This window comes from Bos mutus, chromosome 23 (genome assembly GCF_027580195.1).
Source record: "Bos mutus isolate GX-2022 chromosome 23, NWIPB_WYAK_1.1, whole genome shotgun sequence".
NCBI classification, from domain to species: Eukaryota; Metazoa; Chordata; class Mammalia; order Artiodactyla; family Bovidae; genus Bos; species Bos mutus.
In genome coordinates, this window is record NC_091639.1 from 39,322,070 (window position 1) to 39,336,394 (window position 14,325).

The following is a 14,325-nucleotide window of genomic DNA, read 5'->3' on the forward strand; positions in this document are numbered from 1 at the left end:
TAATTTGCACTTTTTCTGATGAGTCACAATATATTCTTTACTTTTAAAAAACCACAGACAAGAACCCAAAATGCTGACAGTGGTGATCTGTAGATGTGTGATGACTTATCGTTTTGTTATTGTCTGCTTTTTGTTCTATGGTCTTGGTCTTTCTTTTGCTAAACTGTTTTTTTGTTTTTGTTTTTTTTGAAGTGCTTATATAATTAAAAAAACCTCCATCTACTTGCTCTTATAAATAGTAAAGTATATCAACCACAACACTAATATTACAAGTAAAGTCATCAGGAATATTTATTGAGCACCCGCTGTATACTCAGCACTGTGGGTGGGGCTTTGAAGCGTACAGAGCAGTACAGGACTTATTCCCTGCCCTTGAGAGGCTTCCAGTCTAGGTGGAGACAGAAAAAACAGGACATATGGGAGCCAGGAGAAAATAGTCCAGGCCAGGATGCTACAGGAGCTGGAAGGTGTCTGGGGTCAGACCCACCAAGTGGTTCAGCGCCAGGAAAGACAACGACTCACATCTCCCAGACCCATATTTGCCCACTTAGCATATCCTACCCACAGCCTCTGCTCCCGCCATCTGACTCCTTCAGCTGTTATTCAAAGTGCAATGAAATGGGGGAAGGGGTGGGGCAAATGGAAAAAGTCCTTGGACGAGTTCCAGGGGCTGGTGTCACACTGTCCCTCCTGGAAAAATCTGCTCCTCACCCACCTACCCCTAACACAGAGATCCCATTCAAGGAGGCCTGCCCGACCACCCAAGACCCCCACCCCAAGAGCTAAGAGGAGGGGCAGTCGCTGCTTGAGGTAGAACTGGGGAACCCTACGCCTAGCATATCCCTCCCCCTTCCAGTCCACTGAGTTGGGGGTTAGGGCACCCCCCAGAGCTGCCACCCAGGGCTGAGAAGATACTAAGGGGAAAGGGCATGGAGGAAGGGGGGGGAGCAGAGAGGGACTGAGAGCCTGGCTGGGAAACAGGGGCCTCTGGGGCTCCTGGAAAAATGCAGGGCACAGGGAAGCCAAACACTGAGACTGGCTCCCCTGAGGATGGGGGTCAGGGGGGGAGTGGGGAGGCAGGGGTGGTTTGCTACGGGCCCCTACCTTCCCCATGCCTTCACAGGACAGAGGTGGGAATCAAGGGCCAGGAGGGTGTCCAATCCCCCAGCCCCATTTCCAGGCTGTGCCCACTTCAGGGTCACCCTGCCCAACCTTAGAGGGGGCAAGGGGAACCCAAAGTTTTGATGGCGCCTCCAACTCTGTTGGGCCCCCTTCAAAGTGCTATCTATTTACTTCTCAGATTGTAAGGAATTCAGGTCTGAGAATGCAGGAAAGAGGGGGCAGGACTTCGTAACACCCAGCAGATGGCAGCGGGGGAGGGAGCCAGGCCCCTCCAGAGAGTGCCACCCAGAGAATGGGGGTCACGCCAGCCTCAGAGAAGTGAGGATGAGGAAAGCAAAGGATGCTGCTGCTGCTGCTGCTAAGTCGCTTCAGTCGTGTCCGACTCCATGCGACCCCATGCAGCCCACCAGGCTCCCCCATCCCTGGGATTCTCCAGGCAAGAACACTGGAGTGGGTTGCCATTTCCTTCTCCAATGCAGGAAAGTGAAAGTGAAGTTGCTCAGTCGTGTCCGGCTCTTAGCGATCCCATGGACTGCAGCCCACCAGGCTCCTCTGCCCATGGGATTTTCCAGGCAAGAGTACTGGAGTACAGGTTGCCATTGCCTTCTCTGAGCAAAGGATGAAGAGGGTTTAAATAACGGTTCATATAATAAAAATACCTAGCAATCTAATAAGCCTATTTTTTCTGCTAATTTTTGTCTTTTTTAAATAATTCTAATGCCAGAGGCTGGGGGTGTGGGAAGGGTGGCAGCAAGCAGGGTATGTACAAGAGGAGGTGTTTAAATTAAAACACAAATAATAATTAAGACGCACAAACTGAAGGACCAAGGCAAAAGGTACAGAAGAGGCCCGCAGTGGCCCCCTTGTTCCCACGAGGACGTGCTTCCAGCAGTGGGGTTAGGGCTTCCTCTTGGAACAGATCAGCCTGCGTTTGGAGTGGTAGAAATCTGGGGAGAGAGAACAGATGTCAGCCAGGCCAGGAGGAAGAGGGCCCAGCAGAGCTACCCGCCCAGTGCAAACTGCAGAGGGACCAGGGACCCCTCCCCAGGGCCAGAGAGACACACTGCCCAGAACTCTGGAAACTTCTAGCCCATCTCCCTGAGGGCTACATACAGACAGAACATCTCCCCACGCTTCACAGAGGTGATCAATAACAAACTTTACATCCATGGGCCTGCTTTAAGCCAAGCTGCCCAAATGCAGTGGCTGCTAACCCTAGGTGGCTGTTTAAATTAACTAACATTAAACTAAAAGAAAAATTTAACTAAAAGTTCCTCATGGCAAGCACTCAGCAGTGCTATGTGACCAGCGGTACTAGGCATCTGCTGCTTTGCAGAGCCTGATCTATCAGAGAGCACTGCTTTGGAGATCCCATTATTTGATCCAGGAAAAGTGTTCCGCATGATGTCTGAGCCATACAAAGGTTAGTTATTATTATTATTATTATTGTTAGTTTTGACCCAGCTGCAAATGTGCTGCAGGATTCTTGGCTGCTCTGCTCCAAGCTTCCATTTCCTGACCTATAAAATGAGGATAACACTGGTACGGTGCTCGGAGGATTAAATGAGATGTTTCCGGAAAGACCTTGGTTGGGTCTTCCCTGGTGGTCCAGTGGCTAAGACTCCTTGCTCTCAACGGAGGTGGCCTGGGTTCTATCCCTGCTCAGGGAATTAAGATCCCACAAGCTGTACAGCCAAAATAATAACGGTAATACATTTGTAAAGTTAAAAATAAAAAGACGTTGGCCGAAGGCCTGGCATCGTTAGTGTTCAACTGCCAGCCTCACTTATTCCATTTTCCTCAAGCACCTTCTGTGTGTCACACACCATCCAAGGTGCTGAGGATTCAGTTATGAACAAGAGAGATACAGATTTCTTTCTTGTAAAGATAGGATCCTATTTGGGGAGATGGACTATATCCAAATACGTAAGTAGCTGTTGATAGTTTAAAAAGTGCCAAAAAGAGAAAAATAGGCTGAGAAGTGCAGGTGAAGGTGTGTACGTATGAAGGGGAAGGCGAGTTAAGTTTGCATAAGGCAGCCAGGAAATTATCATTCTTTTACTCTCCATGGCAAATTCAGCGTGGGACCTTAGGCAAATCATTCTACCTCTCAGAGTCCTGTTCCTTTGCCTGTAAAAGGATGCCAAGAATGTCCTATGATATTAGATCACTATAAGGACTAAAATAAATCTAGACACTTATCAAAGAGCCTGGCACATAGTCAATGTTCCAAATAAATGTCACCTAATTGGTCTTGGTAGTAGACTTGCTGTGTGACCTCAGGCAAGCCACTTCCCCTCTCTGGGCCTGTTTCTCCCCTCTCAGAGCGATGAGTAAGCTGGGCCAGATAGGTCAGCCCTTGCAGTGAGTTCTGGGAGTCCTAATCCCTCGCCGCCTCCTCCTCTGCTCCCGTCCTCACCTGTCATGCTGGTCTGCCGCCGTTTCCGGCCCTGGGAGGGGCCAGGCCCACCGGGGGTCCCCTCGGGCCGCTCAGGGGAGCGAGTCACGAGGGTGCAGGACAGCGACAGGTCCAAGTGGTCCTCCTGAGACGTGCCCTGCAGCAGGGCGGATGAGGGGCTCGGCCGCTTGCCCCCTCCCAGGTCGTCTCGGGGCCCCACGGGCAGGTAGAGCTTGGGCAGGCCGAGGCCCCTCACGCGCTCCCAGGCGAAGTCCCCCTCCAGCGGCGTCTCGGTGACAAAGTCGAAGTTCCACCGCTCTCGGGCCTCCTGCACGCAGCTGGCCATGAGGGCGTCGCAGTCCTGGCGCAGCTGCTCGCTGTCCACTGGACCAAAGAGGCAGCGGCAGGCCTTGCTGCTGCGGGGGATTTGATGCGCGTCCCTGGACAGCTCAGACATGGCACCTGTGGCTGGAACACAAGGAAGACCCGGGGCACATAAGTGAGACGCTCGGGAAGTCGGATGCTCCTCTCCCGGCCACGCCACTGCATAACCTCAGGCGCAGTCTCCTTACTAGAAAGGGAGGTGAGAGGGGCTCTCCGGTTCCTCCCACAGGCTCTCCCAACCTCCACCCACAGAGAGGGTGTGAGGGGCAGAGTCAGTCAGGCTGACACCCCCAGGTCACTGCGGGAGTGGGCAGCTGAAGGGCAAGTTTATGTCAACAAAGGCAAGTTTATTGCAATAGCAGGGATCAGGGTCCTGTTTACCACCGGGTGTTATCAGCTAAAATCAATTTGTTTTTCCCCCTGAGGTGTCCCTCATGGGTGTGAATGCCCCCAGGGATGTGTGAATTGTCAGTCCAGCAGTTTCCTAACTCCAGGCCCGGCTGGCCGGGGAGGTCAATTCCCAAGTAAATGGATGCCTCCTCTCAAATCCCTCCGTCTAGATGCTCATGTGGACTAATCCTGCTCAGTTACTTAAAACTACTCTGGATTTTAGGGTTAAAAAGCACCTGGGTTCTAGTCCTCGCTCTGCCACTTCCTACCTCAACTTTCAAAGAGTCACTTCAAGTCCCCTGGCCTCAGTTTCCTCATCTGTAAAATGGGACTGCATACATGTCTAAAGAGCAGGGCTATAGATGCAGGCTCAAGGAAACGACTGGCAGGCCCCACCAGGCGAGGCAGTTGAACGGCTGTATCTTGGTGGTTAAAGGTGAGGGCTCTGGAACTAGGCCACTTGGGTTGGAATCCAGGCTCTGCTGGGCGACCTTCGGCAAGTGGCTTAACTTCTCTGGGTTCTGTTTTCCTCCTCTATAAGATGGAGATGTCCATGTGTAGAGTTGTCTCTTATGTATGCTGGACAAGGGTGTTTGCTATGACTAGTGCGTTCCCTTGACAAAACTCCATTAGCCTTTGCCCTGCTTCACTTTGTACTCCAAGGCCAAACTTGCCTGTAACTCCAGGTACCTCCTGACTTCCTACTTTACATTCCAATCGCCTGTGATGAAAGGGACATCTATTTTTGGTGTCAGTTCTAGAAGGAGATAACAATAGCGAATGTCTCAGAGGCCAGATGTGAGGATTCGCTAAGCGGTTGTAGATAACGCCCTCTGAGCAGTACCAAGTACAGAGAAAGTGTTTGGAGAATGTTATTTCTCTCTGCCTTTAGTTCTGGCTGACTCCTCCCCATCACTCCACCTGGGCCACCACCTCTTTCAGACAGCAGCTGACAGGTGTTGTGGGCTGAGGGCCTTTCCCAAGGATGTCATCAGGCAGGCAGCCTGCGGGTAAGGAGGAGCTAGGCAGGGCAGGGCAGAGCAATGATTTCTCCCAGGCTGAGCCACATCCTGCCAGGCACATCAGGTGACCCGAAGTCTAGACAACCTGGAAGCCCCTGCCCCATTCTGCCTGCATCCAAGGAACCCGTTTTGCAGGCAAAGAAAATTAAAGGCACCGGTCTACCTGGTTCCTCTCCTCCCACTTTAGGAGAGGGAAAACTGAAGGTGAGCTTGCCCAGGAGGGGGTGCTGGCACCTCCCTGCCCGGCTCTGGCTTGACTCCAGGGCTGAGCGCCTGCATGACTTTAACAGGGACTGGGTTTTCCTGGGGACAAGTCCTGATTTGCAGGCTCTGAGGGTGAAAGCCCTGCTGAGTGTCCTCCTGGGGCAGGAAGCCCCGGACCCACACCACATCTACCTGTCCCCACTCCACCTCTCACAGTGAGTGAAGCCCACAACTCCAAGTCTCAACACACAGGGGAGGGGAAGGCACTAGACGACCTCTGACCAAGTTTAAAGGGCAAGAGTTTTAAGACTTGCTCTGAACCCACACAGTGAAAAAGATCAATAGTGTCTACTCAAGCTGCCACATAGAGAGGGGTTAAATAGCACAGTGGACAAAGCCCACAAATAACCTTTGCTCACTCTCTTCAGGGGTAAGGATTGAGATTTATTTAGGTATTTTATGTGCCAAGGGCTGTTGTAAAAAAGTTTATGGATATTAATTTTTGGAAGAAATGGGTATATCAGCTCTTTTTACAGAAGAGGTAACCAAGGCTCAGAGAAATTAAGTAAGTTTCCCAAGGTCGCACAGCTCACCAGTGGCACAGCCAGGATTTGAACCCAGCCCTGAACACCCTGTGTTCTGCGTTCTGGTGTTGAACCCTACTCCCTCTCTAATTTTGAGGTTTCCTCACCAGAGAGACCCATCAAAACCACTTGAGGAGCTTTTTCAAAATGTAGATTTGACAGGCCCCTTTTTCCCCAGACAATTAAATTCAAGGGCTTGACAGTTCTCCAGATGGGCATGCTTGGGATGCCAGCCAAGACGGAACACACAGAATGGCTTGAATAGACACTACGGATCTCAGGTCTCCATTGGCAAGAGGAGGAACCCTGCTAGGGTTTTATCATGCCTTGGACTTCAACCATATTTTCATTCCCAAATAATCAGTAAGCACTCAGTAAACACTGCAGATCCAATGGGGGCACTACTTTTAAGAGAGGAGTGGGCAAAGACTCAGCATCAGTACTAGAGTAGATTACATTGGGAAGCAAAGGCCGGTGAAGCCTCATTCCGCGGGAAGGCGGATTAGCTATTAGCGATGTGGCCAGAAGAGGGCGCCGGTCTCCAGGAAATCACGCGCGGAGGGGGAGCTGCGTGGGCAGAGCCTGGGAGGCCGGCAGCGAGCTGTGATGAGTCAGTTTCCTGCAAAGCGCTCCCCGCCCGCCAAAACTTCGCTTCCACTCCCGCTGCACGTCACCCTGGGGTGAGGAGGGGGAGTGGGAGGGGGCTCGGGGGCCGCGAACACGTCACGCTGAGCTAGTCAGGCTTCCGAAACGCCCGCCACTATTGGGAAACAGCGCGCTCTCGCGCCGCCTCTTGTGAAACACACGCGCGCACGCCCGTGTACACACACACACACACACCAGCACGCACGCACAGGCGCGCCGAGATCTGGTCCCTCCACCTTATCTCCACGCCCAAAGCAAGGGATGAGTCAGATCCCTGAAAAATAAAAATAGACGGGAGCAACGAAAACAAAACCGCTCTTAAGTCCTCCCCGAAACGCAACGTGGAGGAAGGGGAAGGAGGGAGGGAGCTGCCCGGGCGCCCTAAAGCACCAAACCCATTTCTAGGATTCTTGTCCCTACGGGGAGAGCCCAAGTGTCCCCCGAGGGCCCCAGACAAGGCAGACGCACTACAGTCCGCGCTGGGCGGTGGCGTCCAAAGAGCGAATCGCCCTGCTCTGCTCAGCCCTGTCGTCCTTGGAGAGGGAATTCCGGACTGGGTTGGGGCCGCCTGGAGCGTCCGAAAGCAGGTGACGGAGGCCCGGAGCAGAGACGCACCCCAAAGCCCCATCCCTTACAACACAGGACCTCTCCTTCCCTCCCCCCACCGCCCCCGTTGGGGGCTGGGTGCCCCCACCGCGCCACAGAGCAGAGCTCGGCTCCGGACCCCGACTCCGTCCGGCCGACCCAAGGGCAGGCTGGGCCGGGATTCTCCCGGCAGCGGTGAGAGAGAGGTAGGTCCGGCTTCGGGGCTTCGCTAACTGACAGGCTGGCGCAAGCCCACCCAGCGCCCGGCCGCGGCTTCGGGTCCCAGAGGGCGCGCCTCGGGGCAGGGACCGGACACCCGGTCTTGGACCTCCCGGTGTCCGGTTTCCCTGGGAACACTCTGTGCCAGCCAAATAGGTCACTGTGCTGATGGTGGCGGCGCGGGGGGACAGAGACCGTGGAGAAGTAGGGAAGGGACTTCTGGCGGAGCCACAGTCTCCCAGCCCTGGCGGAGTTCTGATGTCACCCGACTCGTTCCCCGGGGTCTTCTTGTCACCGTGAGTCACCTCCCAGCTTACTCTTAAGGAACGTATCCCGACACGTTCCCAGGGGCCCAGGACACAGCCGGAGCTGACCTCAGCAGCACCGGGGACTCCGACCTCGGTTCTGGGCCGGGACGACACCGATCGGATCTGAGAACCGCCCAGGAATGGATCCCAGATGAACCTGTTCGGCTTGGCTTTCCCCGCCCCTCCCGGAGCCCTGCGCGTACCGGGCTTCCTCTCCACGGAGCGAGCGCGCCGAGCCTGGAGCCCCGGGCGCACCCTCGGCGGGTCCACGCCTTCCCTCGCCCCGGCGGAGTTTCCAGGGGAGGGATCGCAGAGAGGAGATCCCTGGTACTTGGGCGCCTTCTCCGCTCCCGGAGCCTCCGACGCATCCCGGGCCCTGTCCCCGCACGCGCACTCGCAGCCCTTGGTGTGCCCCAAACTGAGACCCGCGCGCAGGGCCCCGCGCGCCATTCACCTGTGAACACAGGACACACGCGCCCCCACGGACACACACCCCCGAGGGGCACGGACAAACACGCGGACTCGCTCGGCTCGGCTCGGGAGCCTCAGCTCGGGATCCTCGCTGGCCCGCCCCGGTTCCCTCACCTCTTCTGGGGGTCTCGGGACGTCTCCGTGAATCTGCGCGCAGCGCCGGGTCTCCCAACCACGGTCTCCAGCCGCTGCTCACACCTCAGCTGGCGCCGCCGGGCGCCGGGCGCCGGGCTTATAAAGAGGCGGGAGGCGGGACCGGCCGCTCCGCCCACAGCGGCGCTTCTGCTCCGGCGGCTCCCTGGTGACTCCGCTGCCAACCTCACAGGCTGCAAGGGCGCGCTTCCCTCCTTCCCACTCTCCGCGCCTGGGTTTGTGCACTTGACATATTTCCGCACTAACTGAGTCCCAGTTCTGTTTGTTTTTTTCCCCCAGTGCGGGGGGTGGGGGTGGGGAGGGCGAGTTGGACCTCCCAGCAACGCGACGGCGGCGCTATTGGGACCTGACGGACTAGCCCCCTCTCTGACCCACCACCGACTGACTCTGGGCAAGGATTTACCCCGAGCACCTGAATAAACCACGAGGAGTGACATTAATAAAGAAAAAAAATCCTTTTTTTAAAAAGAACACTTCACTTTGCAATTCCCAGAAAAGCCCCACTCTACCACCGTGGGTCCCTCACTACACCACCTCTCCCCATCACCTGAGGCACCCAGAGACCCCAACAAAGCATTTTTGGAGGCCAGAACGGATTCAATTCCCTTTATTTCACAGAAGAGGGTTCAATTCCCCGTATTTCTCAGAAGAGGAAACCGACCGAAGCCCACAGAACTAAAGGGGTGAGAAGTTATTTGTCAAATGCTCCAGGGAAGGACGGAATTGGGGACACTGATAAGCAAGGGCTAACCTGGTCTCCAGGGGAAATGGGACACTGAGCTAAGCTTCCCACCCCCTCCTCCTCACCGCCTGTATCTCACCTTAGCAGAAGAAATTGCCGTGGATTTGCGGGCTGGGAAGGGGAGGATTGGGTGGGTGAGTCATCTCCTGGGTAATCCCCACCCACCACATACACTGCTGGAAAGGGAGGCTCAGAGGCCTGACTCAGGGGATACAGCAAATCAATGGTGATGGTTAGAACACAGACCTTTTGCTTCTCATCCAGAGCTCTCTGCTTATTGCCCTCTCTGTTTCAGCAGCTTTAGAATGCAAGATATGCCCAGCACCCGTCATTTCCAGGCAATACACTGAGGTGACACGGATGAAAGCAATTCTCGAAAGGCCAACCAGTGCTTCCAACAGATGCAAAAGCAAGTGAGGTGCCCTGCTGCTCCCCATCCCCACTTGTACCCCACCTTGGCTTCCTTCCTTCATCTGAAACATTTTCGATTTCTGCTTGTAAAAAAATTGCAGAGAACAGAGTGTTAATCTGAACAGAAATCAACTAAAATATAGAATGCAGGCTGGAAGCAGCTACAATTACTGACCTCTAGGGCTGTTCGGCGTCTGGAAATCTCTGCCCAGACATGCCCAGTCTTCTTCCCCCAAAGCAGCTGACCTCAGGGAGGACAGGCCTGCTTCTCCTCTACTGCTGGGACAGGAGCCCGGGGAGGGGTGGGAGGACCCTTTACCAGACTCCCTTGCCTGCCTGATATTGGAGTCAGGCCAGAATTGTAGGTGGACTTTGGAAGACCCTCAAACAGGCCAAGACCCCAGGACCAGCCCTCTCCTCTCCCAGTTCCACCCTCCCTACCTCCAACACACCCGTGCCCACACCACCCAAAGGCTGGGTGTCAAATGTCCAGCACAGGACGGGCACATCCTCCTACTGTCTCGAATCCCCTTGGCTTTCAGACATCGTAAATAGACTTGACATTGTCTATCTGTTTACTTTGGGGAAAAAAAATTTAATGACGGCTTGTATTGAATTAGTTTTATGGCCCTGAGCTTCACAATGAAATAATTCTTTTTGTTGTTTTTTGGGGAAGTGATTTTTTTTTTTAATAATTTTTAACTCACCACCACCACAACAGAACTCAACAAATATTTATTAAGCACCTACTGGTGTCTAGTACTGTTCAGCACTTAAAAAAAAAGTTTCCAAGCATTCACTTGAATGTGTAGCCAGGTTTGCTCTTAAGAGAGGGCTTCTGCCCTAAAGAGGCAAAGAAGCAGGTTGATAAAAGCCACACTCAAGATCCAAGTCCCAAAATACACACACACACATACACACACAGAGAGGCATGCAGGTACACAACAGATCCCAGACCAGTCCCAAGGGGTCTGAGGCAAATCACATATTCTGTTCAGAGAAATGCAGACCAAGGTCTCTCCGGGGTCTTTGGGGGTCTCCTCTTGTCTAAAACCCCACTCTTGTCTAAAAGCAGGCAGTCCCAAGGACAAAACAGCCACCATCTTCTTCTATGCCAGGGCTCAACATGTTAGGACATGTTCCCAAAGGCGTGAATGCTAGTCGGGCCTGCAGCCTGATGCCAGGTCTGCTCCTAAGGAAGCAGGAGGCTTAGGGATGTAAAGAGGTTGAGCCTGAGGAACGAGAGGACCCAGATTAGTCTCATCCAGGAGGGAAGTGATGATGGAAAGGAAAGTTAGAAAAGCCCTAGCCCGAAGAAGGAGGATGTGAGGAAAACTCAATGGTGGCCACAGGAGCTACCCAGGAAGGGAGGGGAAGTGCTAGGAACAATGTCACTATTTCTCAGAAAAGGCCTGGGGAGTCCCTAACAGGGGCAGAGAGCTTTCAGAGGAATTCACCTCCACACAGGCTCCCAAGAAGTGAGACCCCAGAGAAGAGGCAGAACAGAGACATTATTATATTATTGAGCAGAAGTCCCACTTGCTTTTTTTTTTGAAGAATAAGATTGGGAACTCCTCCCACCCCACCTCCTGACCTTCCAGGGGCTTTACCCAGCCAGTACAAAGATCAGGACTGAACATATGGTGAGGCAGAGGAATTTGTGACAGAATTCATGCCACACAAATACTTCCAGCTTCCCTAAGCTAAAGATTTCATCTTATCTAAGTCTGAAATTTCACCATTAGAAATTCATTTCTTTGGCATTAAGTTCTGCTCTTCATTAAATAAAATCATATAAGCAAAATGCTTAGCATAGTGCCTGGCACATAGAAATCAGTGGGGATATTGAATGTGCAGGTCCTGCGTAGGGTTCTGGGTGGCATAGCACAGTATGAATGAGTTGATCAGATCATTTAGGGACTAGAAGGTGGTGAGGAAATGCTGTGAACACAGGCCACCTAAGGAATGAAGGGCTATCTGTGCCTTTGTATATATTGTTCACTTTTCCCAGAATGAGTGTCCCTGACCAATATACCCCACCTCCACTTCCTTCTCCACCTATTGAACTCCTATTGATCCTTCATGACCCAACCTACATGACCCAACCTACATGACTGCCTGGGGTAAGACTTTCTTTCTCTGGCTCCCAAAGTTCCTGGTAAGCAGTCCACTCCACTGTGCTTTGCTGGTTTTTCTGGTTCATGTGCCTACTGCATCCTCTGAGCTGGGAATCCAGAGGGGATGAGCCTATATTTTATTCATCTTTGTACCCTCAAGGCCTAGCAGCCTCAACCACAGCTCAGTGAATATTTATGGAAGAGCTATTTTTGGCCTGCACTCTGAGGTTATGCTTCAGTGCCGCTGCTTCTGAGCCCTCTCTTTTATTTCATTCATCTATTTACTCATTTATTCATTAAAAATAGTATAATCAATACTCACTGCTCAACCCATGGATTAGAGTATTACAAATAATTGCTATTAATACCTTCCTGTGACTTCCTCTATGCTGACTCCTCCGCCCACCCCAAAGTAAACGCTATCTTGAATTTTATGTTGAACTGTCCTTTGTTTTCAATAGTTTTATTACACGTGACTGGAATAGTAATGCGCTTCCATTTATCTATGGGAAACTTGTAATTTAGGCAGGGTAATGTGATTAGTTCTAGCCAATGAGATGTGAACCTAAGTGACATGTGTATCTTTAGAGCTGAGGTCAAGTGAAATTCTCCAGCCTTTCTGTCCTCCATGGCTGTGGCAAAAGTGAGGCCTCATGTCCCAGATGGTGCCATCTCAGTGTGGTAGATCCTCTATCAGCCTAAGTTCCTAACTGGCTGGCTGTGTGGGGCCAAGCACTCCACCAGCTTGTATAAGATATGTTTGTGACTGGACTTCCCTGGTGGTCCGGTGATTAAGAATCCACCTTGCCACGCAAGGGATGTGGGTTGATCCCTGGTCAGGGAACTAAGATCCCACACGCCATGGAACAACTAAGCCCGTGCACCACCACTAGGGAGTGTGTGCACCGTAACAAGAGAGCCCACGTGACACAGCGAAGATTCTGGGTGCAGCAACTAAGACCCAGCGCAGCCAAATAATATATATATTTTAAGATATGTATGTGAGGAAGAAATAATCCACTGTTACATGAAATCACTGAAATGCGAAGCTTATTTGCTCCTGCAGCATAACTTACCTACGATTTATCCATATGGCTATGGGTGGTTGTGCTTGTGCAAGTTTGTGGCACACAAAGTACAGCTCTGGTTATTCACACTCTTTTGCAATTGAATCTGACTTTATGACTCTTTCAACCCATAGAATGGGTTATTCTGTGCCTATTCTAGGCCTAAGCCTCAAAAAGATCCAGCAACTTCTGCTTTTGCGTTCTTGGGGATATTGAGACTCCACCTGAGAAGTCTGATTACTTTGAGACCACCAGGCTAAGAGAAGTCACGTGGAGGCCACATGCAATATAAGAAGGCTACTTCCACACACACAATAGCTCCAGCTGATCTCCTAGCTGACAGCCAGCATCCAGTCCAACCACATGAGTGGACCATCTTAAAAGCTGATCTTGGGACTTCCCTGGTAGCTCAGTGGTAAAGAATCCGCCTGCCAATTTCAGGGACATGGGTTCAATCCCTGATCCAGGAAGATCCCACATAACACAGAGCAACTAAGCTTGTACATCTGTGCTCCAGAGCCTGGGAGCTGCAGCTACTGAACCAATGTGTCACAACCACTTAACCCAGCAAGCCCTAGAGCCTGTGTTCTGCAACAAGAGAAGCCACTGCAGTGAGAAGCCCATGCACCGCAATGAAGAGCCTCTGATCATTGCACCTACAGAAAAACCCACACAGTAACAAAGACCCAGTACAGCCAAAATGAATATTAATTAAAACACTGATTGTTCACCCTCAGTTAATCCTCCCCAGTTGAAGTCACATGGAGTAGAGACAAGCCATCCTCAATAAGCCCCTGCCTAAATGGTAGACTAGTGAGCAAATCAATGATTATGGTTGCCCCATGTTTTAACATGGCCTGTTATGCAGCAATATGTTATTAAAACAGGGCTCAATCATTTTCACTGTTATTTCACATCCAGTGATCCCCATGTCCTGTCAGTGGGCACTTTGGTTATTTCCAATTTTGTGTTATTATGCATAGGGCTGCTATAATTATTCCTATCCATGTCTTTGGGCCACATGTGCAAGTTATTCTTGGATATACACCCAGGAGTAGAATTGCCCCCACAATCTTCCTGTCAGGAGATAAAATGATTAATGAAGCACCTGTGTTTGGCGTTTGGACCTGTCTGTATCTTTTAAGATTCCTGGAAAAAGTCTAAAGCACTGAACACATGTTTGGGATTATCACTGCTTGCATTTTTGTAGAAGAATAAAAAAGGAATCCAAAGGAATGAAGCACTAATGGTGGAATGTCAGATATCGGACACCTGTCAATAAACATTTGGTGGCAAGAGGAACTACCCATAGACACTGAGTTCAATCCTTGGAGGTAGCGTTCAAAGCCATTAGGACATCCCTCTTCCAGATCCCTTAGCCCAGAATAACTATCTGAATGATCCCCCAAACGTAGGAATCAGGCATTCTTTCGTATTTTCTTTCCTAACAAATTATTTTTAAGCCCCTCCAAGAAAAAGCCCCAGCACACGTCAAAGTTCTGA

The 14,325-nt window shown here is 51.7% G+C and overlaps 1 protein-coding gene across 1 annotated transcript; it reads right to left on the reverse strand.

Moving 5' to 3' along the window:
• Positions 1-266: 266 nt before the first annotated feature.
• CDKN1A (cyclin dependent kinase inhibitor 1A) lies at positions 267-8,600 on the reverse strand. Its single transcript, XM_005890497.3, has 3 exons — positions 8,447-8,600; positions 3,542-3,988; positions 267-2,069 (listed from the first exon to the last, which is right to left on the reverse strand). Exons 2-3 carry the CDS (start codon positions 3,975-3,977, stop codon positions 2,020-2,022), a joined length of 486 nt encoding a protein of 161 aa, XP_005890559.1. The 5' UTR covers positions 3,978-3,988; positions 8,447-8,600; the 3' UTR covers positions 267-2,019.
• Between the last annotated feature and the right edge of the window lie 5,725 nt (positions 8,601-14,325).